General features: G+C 32.7%; 1 protein-coding gene across 1 annotated transcript in view; it reads right to left on the bottom strand.

Annotated features, from left to right (window-relative positions):
- LOC143152330 (laminin subunit alpha-1-like) overlaps positions 1 to 13,749 on the bottom strand; it is a 139,122-nt gene that overhangs the window by 28,417 nt on the left and 96,956 nt on the right. Inside the window, exons 3-4 of the mRNA XM_076322323.1 lie at positions 10,518 to 10,760; positions 611 to 841 (exon numbers count right to left, since the gene is read on the bottom strand). Of these exons, the coding sequence (XP_076178438.1) occupies positions 611 to 841; positions 10,518 to 10,760 (474 nt within the window). The remainder of the gene's footprint in view (positions 1 to 610; positions 842 to 10,517; positions 10,761 to 13,749) is intronic.

Raw genomic sequence — 13,749 nt, 5'->3', positions numbered from 1 at the left:
TAAAAGTTTGTCAATTCAGAAAAATCAAAAATAAATTAATTATGGACACGAGATACATATTTCTATAAAAACGTCACAATTTTTATGATTTTTGTACCAAAATAGTACCGTTAAAAATTAAACAATAATAACACCGACTGTGTTACATCACAGACAAAATAACGTTTCTAATACAGTTTCAGAAAAAGCAACCTACGCAACAATATATAAGCGAGGTGCAAGATTAATTGCTATTACATGACCCAACCCTAACAGTATACCGTAAAGTAGACTATTTCCTTCGAGAACGTGAAATCATGGTATTACTCGTAATTAATAACGCGAGCATACAGAACCAGTAACTTGTAATCAAAGCTGTCAGAAGTTTCATGACTATGTGATCTAGTCTAGACTTCTAACGAAGCCAGCTGCAGAGTGTACAAAACGTCAGTGAAGTCATTTTCCAAAAAAACAAAGCTTATAAATCAAAATATCGAAAGAACTGTTTCGATTGCAGCAATTTGAGCCACGAGGGACTCGAGAATCCCAAACTTTCACTTTCGTAACTAGCTATTTCTCGTTATATCGTTCCAGTTATCTTTACAAAATCTGAACTAATTCTTCGACTCACCCCATGTTGGACGCTGTAACGACACCGAGCCGCGTGTCCAGAACACAAACATCTTCCACCGATATTAATTTCCTTTATCGAGTAAAAGGCGCGTCTTTTGTCTACGATCGCTTCTCCGCTACGTCGAAGTCCCTGAAGCCGTAGTCGTACGTATTTAGCCTTAGTGAATTCCTGAAGGGTCGTGCTGTGATTCAGGGCACCAGGTCTGCCGTTCACCAGATGAGTATGGATCTACAAAGGAAAATCGTTGCTTACAAACATCAGTGGTAACATGATTCCACAGTTTCATAAACGCAAATGTCATAGGATTGCGCCGTCAAAGCGTCCTTGCACACTTTATTCAATCGTACCGTCAATATTCAAAGCGAAACTGTGCTTTTATTTCTTTGAACCATTCGTGTTATTAAACCGTTAAATCTTGGTACATCCTAAATAATGTGACACAATAATGACGCATTGCTCAAAATAATTGGGTATCACGATTATGGACTGTTCTGAACAATGTAGTAAATATAACGACAAGAATGTTATGTATTTATTAGAGTAATATTTTAACCGATAAGCGAGTGTGTAGCTTATATACATAGTATTATAGAAACAGCTCTTGAAGTAATGGATATCTTTAGGTGAGAAACAAAATTATTTAACTGAGCGATCCTTTAATCATTTTGACCAATATAATTACAGATTTATCGATAAAAACCTTTGATGTAATCACAGTTTATCTGAAAGCTAACAAGTAAATGTTTCTTTTTCTTAAAAGCTTCAAAAACCTAATCTGGGATAAAGGAACGCGTATCGAAACATTGATACGATGGTACAGAATCTACTTTGTTAAATTTATTTATTTGAGAATAAACTATTTGTTTTAATTATAAGTATAGCCAGAAAGTAAGAATGACAAATGTTGGATTCAATATTGCGTTCAACTTAAATATTCGCACAATGTATACTATCTTAAATATTCTTTTAAAGAACATGAAGACTGAAATGTACATACCACCCAAAACTTTTTCACGCTTTAGATGTGATAAATTAATTGTACATCAGTTTGAATTTAAAAACGTTACAGTGTCGCAATTTTCGCTTTACCAAAGAAGATATTTTTAATTATTTCCTGTAGAGTTCATATTTTTAAGACGTATAATTGTTATACAAAATGAAGGATCGTCACTTATCGATCTTTAAATTATTGTCCAATATTTACGTAAAGGAGAGAGTTACAATCGCAGCAAATTATAGAATTTACATCGACATATACGTTTCTTCAATCGTTGAAATTTTCTACTTCGCAAGGTTTCAGTGTTTACAAGGGTAATGAGATACTGATCTTGTTCTAATCTTATATGTTTATTGACGTAAATTGCGGCATAAATGATTACCGCGAAAGCAACGAACAGTGAGAAATCGAAACGTTTGGTTACGGTACTAATTCAGAAGAACGCTAACAATGAGTCCGAAGGAATAAATCATTCGCGAATGGCGTTGCGTGTTAAGAAAACGAGTCCTATAAATGGCAATACGCGGCTCCTAATACGGAACAATTACATGGGTTTCGGAATACACGCACCTACACATTCCTACATTTAATTCTTTTTATTCATTTTTTTTAACCTCGTACGCTTAGTTCACCACCTTTCTTAAGAGAGGTGACAGTCAAGTTGCATTTAAAATATATTTATTGAAACCATTTCTACTGCACACATATACTTACGTGCGCGCGAGTGTGTGTAAATTGCAACAAACATATTTATATTTTTACAAAATTTCAAGAATTTTCACTCCCAATACGATACATACTTTCTTATACGAATACTGCAAGTTAACAATTAGGATTGCTTATCTTGGTTGTACCTAATTTGTAGTTACCTCGTAAACCGTTATACAAGTTAAAGAAAAGTACACAAGTGCAATAAACATATTTATATTTTTACAAAATTTCAAGAATTTTCACTTCCAATACGATACATACTTTCTTATACGAATACTGCAAGTTAACAATTAGGATTGCTTATCTTGGTTGTGCCTAATTTGTAGTTACCTCGTAAACCGTTATACAAGTTAAAGAAAAGTACACAAGTGCAATAAACATATTTATATTTTTACAAAATTTCAAGAATTTTCACTTCCAATACGATACATACTTTCTTATACGAATACTGCAAGTTAACAATTAGGATTGCTTATCTTGGTTGTGCCTAATTTGTAGTTACCTCGTAAACCGTTATACAAGTTAAAGAAAAGTACAATTTCGTAGTTACGTATTAACAGAAAAAATGAGAACGAAACGTACAAACTGAATCTAAACACGTTGTCTATAAATTTAAAACAATAGTTCGGCAATAACTATTAATTTCAATAACTACAAAATTTAATTAAAATTTTAACTTAAGATTTACGGTTAAAGTACATTTCCCATGGTCGCACGGGTAATGCTGATCTAACTTCAATTTATATAATTAAGTAGTCATTGGCATTGGTAATGGATATTTGTTGACATTTCTTGTAGGACTGTATAGCTAGTGTGGCATCAAAGTTGTGCGTTATTCGAACAAATTCGAATAAATATTTATCAAGAGGATTATATGAATAACTTTAATCATGTTTCGTGTAATATATTTACTCTATTTTTAACTTAATTCTTTGATTTTGCGCTAGTTCTTGATTTTATTTACAGCTAATATCCATATTAATTATAAACTAAGTTGCCCTGATGATACAACACTGGAAAAAATTCTTTCTTTTTCAAATAACTTCAATAAAATTAAAGATGAAAACTATTTTATATAAAAACTATTTTTGTTTAGAAATCATTATTATTATTATTGTACTATTCGTTACATTTCGTTCTCTAACATGTGAAAAATTCAACACGATCAACTGTGAGAAATTCATCGTATTCTAACCTTGAAAAATTACTAAACACGGCGTTCGAACTGGTTGCCAAATCGCTTCTTTTATTCCCGATGAAACATAATCGAACAGGTGTCACCCTTGATGCGATCGATAGGTATCGTTACGATAATCGCGTGTCTCGAATTGTTCGAAGACATTTCTTGGAATAGTTTGTTACAATAGTATCGATCTCGAATGCAAATGCATTTCGATGGTATCGAAACACCTCTCGGTAGCATCGCTGAAGGCAGATATAGCCAAAGGTGTTCGGTTGCTTTTCAATCTTGGAACACCGATTCCCGCGAAACCGCGACGACTGTTCCTCTCGTGGCGCACGCTACTCGTCGATTCCACGTTCCTTAGGTTCCGATTTTTTCCCTCCTCGAGTTCTACCCGCGTACTTACAAAAGCGTAAAGCTGGCAACCCCCCCTCTAGGAGGTGCGTACGTGATAGCCCCATATAAGGTCAAGCTGCGCCATACATGGCCGGAATGTAGGGATCGCCGTTTTTGTATCATCGATTCCTCCTCCCTTTCCCTCACCTTCTACGATCGATCTCTCCGTCCTTCTCCTTTTCTCATCCACCTTCCAGTTTGTACAAAACCGATCTCGGGTGCGCGCGGTCTCGTGCACGGCTATAAGCTCTAATTATCCGCCGGGCTTCCGAGAAATCGGCTAATTTCCCCCCACCGAGCGCTTCACTCACTTTTGCGGCCAGTTTATGGTCTCGCAACAATGAAATTCGACCGGATCTTGCGTACAAGTTGGACGAACTCAATCATAGACTTGAGACACCATTAAGAGATTCGACGCTCTTTGCGCCGTTTCTTATGGAATTACTGCACTGGCAGTGAAAATAACTCGAGAGATTTATGTACGTTGATGGTAATTGAACAACTGCTACTGTCTTTTAAATTAAATTATTCCACAATCTACGTTGAATATTAAGGAAAACGGTCTATAGACGTTTATGTTATAAAGACTCGCGAATATAATAATCGGTTATGAAATGTAGGATATTTGAAAATTTTAATAACCAAGAGGATGAAACCTTAAATTTTATTTCTTGGATTGTAGACGAACAGAGAAAATAGTACGTATTGTAAGATAAAAGTTACTCGTACGAGTAATCGCATGTCTGACGAAAATATAACAAATCTGTAAGATCGATCGTTAGTATTGTTACTCGTATAATCATATAGAATGATTCGTAATTCGTGGTACAAATGAGATCAAGGAAATTTTATGGTCCGAAATAAAACAGGAATTAAGAATAATGAGATTACATTGAGATTCATCGTTTTTGAGAAAAATGAATTTGAAAATCAATCGAGTACGCATGCGTATTAGTGGCGTTATGGATTCCCTAACGGATGCTCGAAGTGCTTTTTGCACACTTTAAGAACGGGTTTGTGATAAATATTGATAGTATTGTACCGTATATAACGATCACAGCAGCGATTCATAATGAAATCCATAACACCAGTCATTTCAATATTCTTGATTTTCCTCTTATTTTGAGCAGTAAAATCTCTCTAACCTCATTTTCATCATGAATTATGAACCTACATATAGTTAATAACAGTAATCATGAGCACTTTGAAATAAATCAATCGATGTAAATTAACTGTTTATTAAAAGATAAACTGTTCTTCTATTCAACGCATAGACAAACCGAGGACATACATAGTTTTAACAATTTATTACTTAACAAGACAAGTGTGCCAACGAAACACATTTTCCTCAAAAACAATGGATTAAGTTGATTAAAGTAAGACACTCCGTGTAGTTTCATTTACCAAAATATCGACAACCTTAATATTTTAAAAGAAACGCAATACTTGAGAAATCATATAAACTTTGTCTCGCAAAATTTTCTCGTATTTCTACCATCAAAGAGAGATGTATACATATTTTTTTTATCGCAAACATGTAAATTGAAAGTTTTTGTTCTATCTATAATTATGGGAAAGTCGTTAATTTAATAAAGCTTTGCTTATGTCACAAATGTTTAAAGCGTGTTTAATGTTATCATTTTTATAATATCAATTTAATTTAATTTGTTTGTTGTTCAACGAATTACGCGACACTATCCATTCAATTATTACAATATTACAAAATTATGATTAGTATTTAACAACATAGGTAAGTATAGAAATTCGTGAACGATTAACTATTTATAAATTAACGACTGATTTTTGTGTTAGGAAAAACGTTTTACAAATATTATTTTCATATTTCATAAGAGAATTTTTCACCAATTACTTAATAACTACTTCGTTATTATAAACACAAAAATGTATTTCTTTCGATTATTCTTCAAATCGTATTAAGAAAAATTAATCTTCGATTATCCTCAACTTGGCTTAAAGTACAGTTTAGAGAATTTTTCAATTCTATTATGGTTGGATATTCAAGTCACTCATTATGAATTTCAAAAATTGACTGGAAGAACAGTTTTCATCATTTTAATCGGGTAAATAAGTCAACAGAGCTTTCGAATGTGTTAAATTGCTTCAAAAATTATGATATAATGTACATTCTACTGAAATATAATAATAATCGATAATAAACAGTTGGCACAATAAGTAAATAGTCCATAATAAATGAAAAGTAATCTCCGAAGTACGTTAATTTTCAAGGTCCATTTTCTCAGAACTAACTTTCGAACGATAAATCATCACTCGTTGGATCGTACAACAATTACGACGTAGCCTGAATTATACAACATTAATTGTAAAGTAGAAGTACCAAAGGTGCTGGATAACAGATAAGAGGTTCTTAATTTTGAAGAGGAATATTTTACTCAAGTTCCTACTACGAAAGAAACAAGAATACGTTCAAGAAGGAAGTAATGTTAAACATTTTATATTTAACGACTGGCACGTTGCCCTGCTCTAGTTCAAAGTTGGCACACAACCACTTCGATACTTGTATTCTACATTTATTCATTTTTCATTACGAGTACACTGCAAACAAACGAATGAAAAAACTGCACGTGTGTACAATATCGATCACTTCGCGTGCCGTTGTTGCCAAAAATTCAAACGCAGCGAGTCAAAAATCGAAATAAAGTACAAGTTGCGTTCCAAAACGATCGAAAAAAGAAGAACGAACTGTATGTTCGTTTCCTCGTACATACAAAGCGATGTTAATTAACAATGATCTCCAATTTCACACCGACAAACATACGCTAGTTTCATCGATCCAGATTCCAATGGTTGAGCCACCGTTCCAACTACGCTGAAATTACTCTATATCCGAGGGACTATTGAAGACACATCGACAAAAAGTCTCGGGTTCGCCGGAAATGCCTTGGAAGAGTCGTTTCCGTCGAGTCGGCCAGCGCCTCGACGCGTACAGCGTTAAACGATCGGCCAGCTAATCATCCAATCATGTAATTATACGAGCGGTCGCGCAGAATGCACGATAATTAATGATCTCATTTCGAACGACCTGCCGCGACAAGACGGAATAACAGCGGTTTTCGTGCTTCGAATTTTCGCGAGGAACGCGAATAATAACACACCGCTACTTCTTAACGGGAACAAGCAATGATTGACAGTCGTAAAAATACTCGGGCGAGTAGCGAACACCGTTGCTTCGTCGTCTTTCCGATTGTACGTTTTTCAATCAACATTCCCTTCGATCTTCCCTGCCAGATAGACATCGTTGCAACGAGCGTTAATCGCTACGGCCAATTGCAAGTCGATTTTCACTTATACGGTGTACCGAGATCCACTTTTTTCGCGACCTGGATGCAGTCTTTATCGAATAAACAAATAGAAGCCGAACGAACCGAAGGGCTGTGATCTTAGGATAACTAATGACTACCTGTGATGAGGAGCTGTTGGCAATCGAACGATCAAACTTCTTCTCTTACCGATGGCTACGAGCTCGTCTTCCCTGATCGATGGTATTGCGGAAAGCAATCGTAAATCACGATTATGAAGTTTACCCGTTAGGTGAATGATACGGTATTACCATCAGAGGTTTTGACATGTTTCTTTTCTTTTCAACGTGGAAGGGTTTCCCACGTTTCATCACCGAGAATTAATTACGATTGATGATCGCGTTTCTCGAAATTCCGTGTGTCGTGCGAAATTGTAATTGTTAACGGAGAAAACGATTTCTTTTATATATCACTGAAAGATGCTCCGTAATATTCAAGACCCACCTCAGCGACGAATATAACAATTGGAAACAATGAAACAAGTTTGTACGAATATACATATATGTATATTCTATTTGAAAATATAACTATGTACATTGCAAACATGTTGAACGAAATTTATAATATTATAGTAATGGTTTAAGCAAGCAGAGTTTATTATAAAGAAATGTTTAGATTCTTAACTTGAGTCCTTTCCGGTATAGGAAAATGTGATTGTTTATATTTAGAAATATGCAAATGGTTAAATTTTACAGAAGATAATCAAATAAATTAATATGAAAATGAAAAGAAAATTATCGGTACGAAGAATTATCAATGTAAGCATTGAAACCTGTTAGGTTTCAATATTTTGTTCCATATTTTATTTAAAATATGTACCGTGGAATTTTTCTAAGCAAAATGTTATTTTTTGGTGTCAATTAGATATTTTTCCTAATAAATATGATATGGTGATGTTGCTATTTGAAATTTTAAGTCTCCGTTGTTTTTATTAATATGAATGGTGCAATGTTTCGGTTCTTGTTTGATTTGACATGTACCACACACGTACAAAAAAAATCTTTATAGTTCATTCTTGGAAAAAACTTCAAAAACCATGATACACTCTTCGTACCTTACGAGTGCTTCATTGTTCTTACGTAGAAAAATCCTTTTGATACAATCATTTTCCATTATACATGCATATATATTTAATTTTAATCTTCACTCAATTTACTTACTAAGGAGTAATCACTACCACATTTACACGTTTGCATCCATTTTTAATAATTTTTCCATGGCTTTTCAGGAAAGTGATACCGACGTTTTTTGTTAGGTGATACTTAACGATCCTGTACGAATTGGTTTTTTCCAGGTGGGGCTGAAACTCACCTAAAGGGGCTATATTTACAAAATAATATTTGTTGTTTCCACTAGACAAGTTAGCATTGAACGTACCTTCTCAACACGGAAGTTTATATTAAACGATAATGATAATATAATTTTAGTCTTACAAGTTTAGAAAGTATTTTGTTTGTACAATTAAATTAAATACGATAATATTATTTATAGTACTTTATATTATGTTTGTAATACTAACACGTTGAATAACAAAAATTAAATACTATAACAATATGCTCTTATAAAAATATACATATTGCATATTATATTATAGAGTTTCTATGTATTTCAGTTCATGTAAGTTATAAAAAATATTATTTAGGTATTACTTTTGCCAAATTACATTTTCTGTCCAATATTTTTCATAAAACTATATATACCTATGTTATGATTTGCGTATTTTTTATTCCACAAAAACATACTAATAATAATATTATATTGTTAAATAAAACTAGTACTGAATGATTTGACAGTTTTATTTACCTCACTGAATCTTTTCTAATAAATGTTCTAAAATAATTTGTTTCCATAGAACTTTTATTATAAATATTATAAAATATCTGCTCCACAAGAATATTTTTAAACAAAATTTTTAATGGTCTTTCCATAAAAACTCGTCAGGTACAGATATTCTCTGAAACGAAACGTAAGTTCGAACAAAATTTATTTAAAAGTAAAAATCGCTTATTTCGAACCTTGGAATAAATTCCAATAAGGATAATCTAGGCACGAGTGCTACGAACAAGTATTAGCAACTCTATAATATTTTCATAATCAAAATAAGGTTATCAACCCACTGAATAAACTTTTATGAAACAAACATATTTAAGTAATTCTGATGTTTCTAACCAATACTTTGTATATTTTATTTAAATTTGATGTACACAAATGTATTAAAATTCAATGATACGTATTTACTAAATAATAGTTTATTATTAAACTTATTATTAAGTTGAAATTATATCATTTAATGTTTCAACTGCGTGACAACTAAAAATTTGCAGAGAAGAAAAGTGTACCGTATTCGTCTCAAATGGCAAGAATTAATAAACCCATGTAGATAAGATGAGCCCGTAAAGTGTGGAATTTGGATGTTTAGTTATAGACAAAATACGGATCTTATTCGTCAGAACATTTAACGCCACCTTAGTAACGTTACAGTTAAGCGAAGTGTACAAAAAGTGTCATCTATTGGAATACCATTATTGTCATTATTGTCTAACAAATATCAGAGTTTATACAAACGTCATTAGAGGTTAGGCTGTTGGTATTTTATGGTGAACTTCAAAATTATGTGGTACTATTCAAAGTTGGAAAGAAGACGAGCAGGGTACGCCTGTCCCTACTACGTAACTAACAAGGAGAGGTCCCTTTTACATAATGGTAGATATTAAGAAAGGAAAGCTAATAGTGCGCGGTTTCAGAAGCAGACAACTTATCGTTTATAAAATATTTGATATCAAAGTTATTGGCGATGTTTACTTGATGAAGTATAATACTAATAGATGCGACTGCTGTAGCCAATAGTACGATGCAGTGAAATCGTGTTTCAGTAGAAGTAGATCTAAGTCACTGCGACCAATCAGGTCCACATTTCCTAATCTCGTCTTTTTTCCAGTATTAAATATTACATGTAACAAGAGTGTCAGCTTCATATACACACAGATGTGTCACTGGACTAAGTGACCTCAACTAAGACCATTGCTAAGGCCTGGGTGTACCTCTGGGACAGAACACTCAAGTTTCAAGATATTCAAGAGAAGTTGCCCGAACTATGTACTATAGGAAATTAATAAAAAATATGTAATAAATTAAGTTAATAACTCATTTATTTCCTAGTTGTAAGAGGTTTTATTTAATCGAATGTTTCAAAACGTAAGAACTGTTCAAACGTTTAGAGCACCTCAAGAGACTTCACGCGCATCTTGAACGAAAATACAAGCAAATTGATATTGTTACCTCTCCGTTTTCCATAGGCGTCTGTCTGGAATAAAGGCTGGTGCATATGACTTCGTCGTCACCGATGTAAACGGGTTTTCCGGAAACCGGTGGCGCGGAATATCGCGACCAACATTCTTCGTCGTTTGGTGCGTAATACTGCCACGGCTGAAAATTGTCACCGTCGAGGGATCTCTCCAAAATCCAAGCGGCCGGTCGCGGTGAATTCGCTGCCTTCACTATCACATATTCCACCTGATACACCTGAAACCAAATCGTTTCAAATGCGTTAGTGTTTTTTAGATAACGGAAATAAAATGTCATTAATAATATAATAGAAGATTTAAACCTTATAATTGCCGCGAAAAGATTGACTCGTGCTATATAATTTCTCGAAACTTTAACATTTCGTAAAAATTTCAAGTCAATGCAACTTATAGAGCAAATATGTTGAACACATGACCCCCGAAACTCTTGTAAAAATTCTACAAGGACAGCCATGCCTACAGTATATTAATTATTCGTTTTGGTGCGTGGAAAAGCACATTTAACATTTAATATCTTGAAAATCGTTCAAGAATTTTTACCAATTTCATTTTTTAATTATTTCACGAGAAATTTATATACAAAGATTAATTTGTTATAAATAGCGCTATTATATACTTTATAATACAGAAAATAGTAACATCTCATACATTCCTGTCCTACTTTAAATTTTTATCTGCGTTAATTTGTTTGTATAAATGTGTAGATAAAAATTTGAAGTAGGACGGGAATGTATGCAATGTTACTATTTTTGTGTCACGTATCACCGAAACCAATCCAATGACATAGTCATTAATACCAGTAGCTACGTATTAGTTTTCAAGCATCGTTTTAAAATATCAAACAGGTATCGAAATAAGTTACCATTGCTACTTGTAAAATCTACTTGATATTTTTTTTAGTATCGGTACAATTCAAATATACAGGATTATCGAAACTTCGACAAGATTACGACGCAGCTTATTTATCAGAGTAATGGATTATTAGAATTTATTTTTTATCTACAATATATTAGAATTTCTTAAAGTGTCCTCCACAAGACTCATTCAGAGTTCCGCAAGGTGAAAACTAATTTCATAATTTATAGATGTATCACACTTGGTTAAGGTACAGGTACTGTATCGGTAAGTCGATATTTTTCAAAATTAATACACATAAAAATTGTGCTTAAATTTAATCATAATGGCTTTCAATATCTTTAAAAAACTGATTCAAATATTACAAAATTTCTAATTAAGATTGATGAATTAAATCTTACGATTAAGAATACTAATTATAAAAAAATTGCGATTACTTTAATTCATTAATGAAATCGTTAATCGCGGATTAAAAATTTGTATCGCCAAAAGATCATCATTGATTGAATCAATAGATAAAATTAATTGTAAAGAATCACGATTCATTTAATTGGTAGATAAAATTATTCGTCAATCAGTTATTAAGAATTATTTCTAGAACCTTTTCAACCCTTACCAAACATGAATGAATGGTGGTGCCACTACGTAACATTTCAACGAATATTAAAAATATTCATACGCTAATCCGAGTAATTTTTAGTACGCGTATACCCGTGTATTTTTTCACGTATATTAACATATCCATATTTTACTTCGTATAATTTGTAAAACATGGCGATTAATTTGTGGAATGAAATAATTGTTTTACGAATTTTGAAATTGTAGGTGCAAAAATAAATTAAAACACCAAATCACAAAAATCTAAAAGCAAATGCGAATCTAAAAAAATTGTTAATTCTATTTAGTCACTTACTCTCGAATGCGGTCTTTTAATTGCTGGAAATACTGTTAGCTCAAAAAAAATCATTTATTGTCGGAAAATATAAAAACACATTCAATTTTTTGTACCAAACCTGAATATTATTTGAATGAATTGTGTTAGCGAAAGTGATTTTCAAATTCATTTTTGTATCTCGAGTCTGAAAATTTTGTATAATACTATTTTCCTTTTGCAAATTAGTAATCATATTCTAAATATTATCCAAATAAAATTCGGGTTCGTTACTACCCGCGTAGTTAAATACGTGTGAAATACTACACGCGTGTTCAAGTATACGTAAAATACTACATGTTATTTAAACATACGCGAAGTAGTATAGCGATGCTCGTGTATTTAAAATTACATGTACTAAAATACGCGTAGGTTAAATAAACGGGAAATAGGGATCTCTAACCTAAGGGTTTATGGTTCTGTCAAGCGCTGAATAGATGCTTGATACACGTCATACATCTTCATGGGCAGACACTGAACGATGGCTAGCAACTTGCAGTTGCGTAGTTATTGTATGTTGAGTGATATTGTTTAGGTAATATATTTATGAATAAAATTAAACGAAGTTATGCATGGATCGGTATATTGTGCCGGAGTCAGTGATCTCGCTGACTGGACTCTTCGCTTGAGAGCGATAATGCACACAGCGACGGAACACGCATAGTGATGGTGTATGTTAGTCACAATGATCAAACAACAATCTATTTCGCATCACTCTACCATAAATCCGCAACAAAAAATGTAGAAATAAAAGATTTTGTCGACGGTGAATATGTATCAGTGAAATATTGATGTGAGTCAAAAATAAGTTTAGTATAAAACTATGAACTACGGTAGTCGGATTGTTAAGTTCTAATAGGATAAATATCGATAGATAGAACCCACGTAAAGAAAATCAGCACAGAACCCTGAATAAATTTGTAGTCAATCTACATGATCGTTCGAACATTTGCAATTATATTTTGTATGCATTTATTTTATTTCGGTATTATTATTTTGTGTCATATTTATTATATTTCTTTCTTTCCTTTAAATTTAAAAAGTTTAGTTGTTTAGTACGATCAACCATGGAAAATTCATTTTAAGAATATTCTAACCTTTCTAACCTTAATTCTAATGAATTCTAACCTTAAAAATATACTGATTATTTTTTAACATTTAGACTGATTGTTGAGTATTGTTTTACTTCCGATAAGTTGTGAATGGAATTAAATAAGTATCAAATTTGGTACAATTAATATGCATTGAGTCACATGTCTAGATACAGTCATAGATCGTTTGAAGCTGTTCCTCCGAATGGTTTATTACGCAGGTATCAATTTCAATCATACATGTATAGATGATACCAAAACACGTCTCATTTCCATCATTAATATATTATAGATATTATTGGTGTTATTTCATCGTACCGTATAATGAG

This window comes from Ptiloglossa arizonensis, chromosome 10, assembly GCF_051014685.1.
Source record: "Ptiloglossa arizonensis isolate GNS036 chromosome 10, iyPtiAriz1_principal, whole genome shotgun sequence".
Taxonomy (NCBI): Eukaryota; Metazoa; Arthropoda; class Insecta; order Hymenoptera; family Colletidae; genus Ptiloglossa; species Ptiloglossa arizonensis.
Note: the sequence above shows the minus strand (reverse complement) of the source record. Positions and strands in the feature narration are given on the sequence as shown.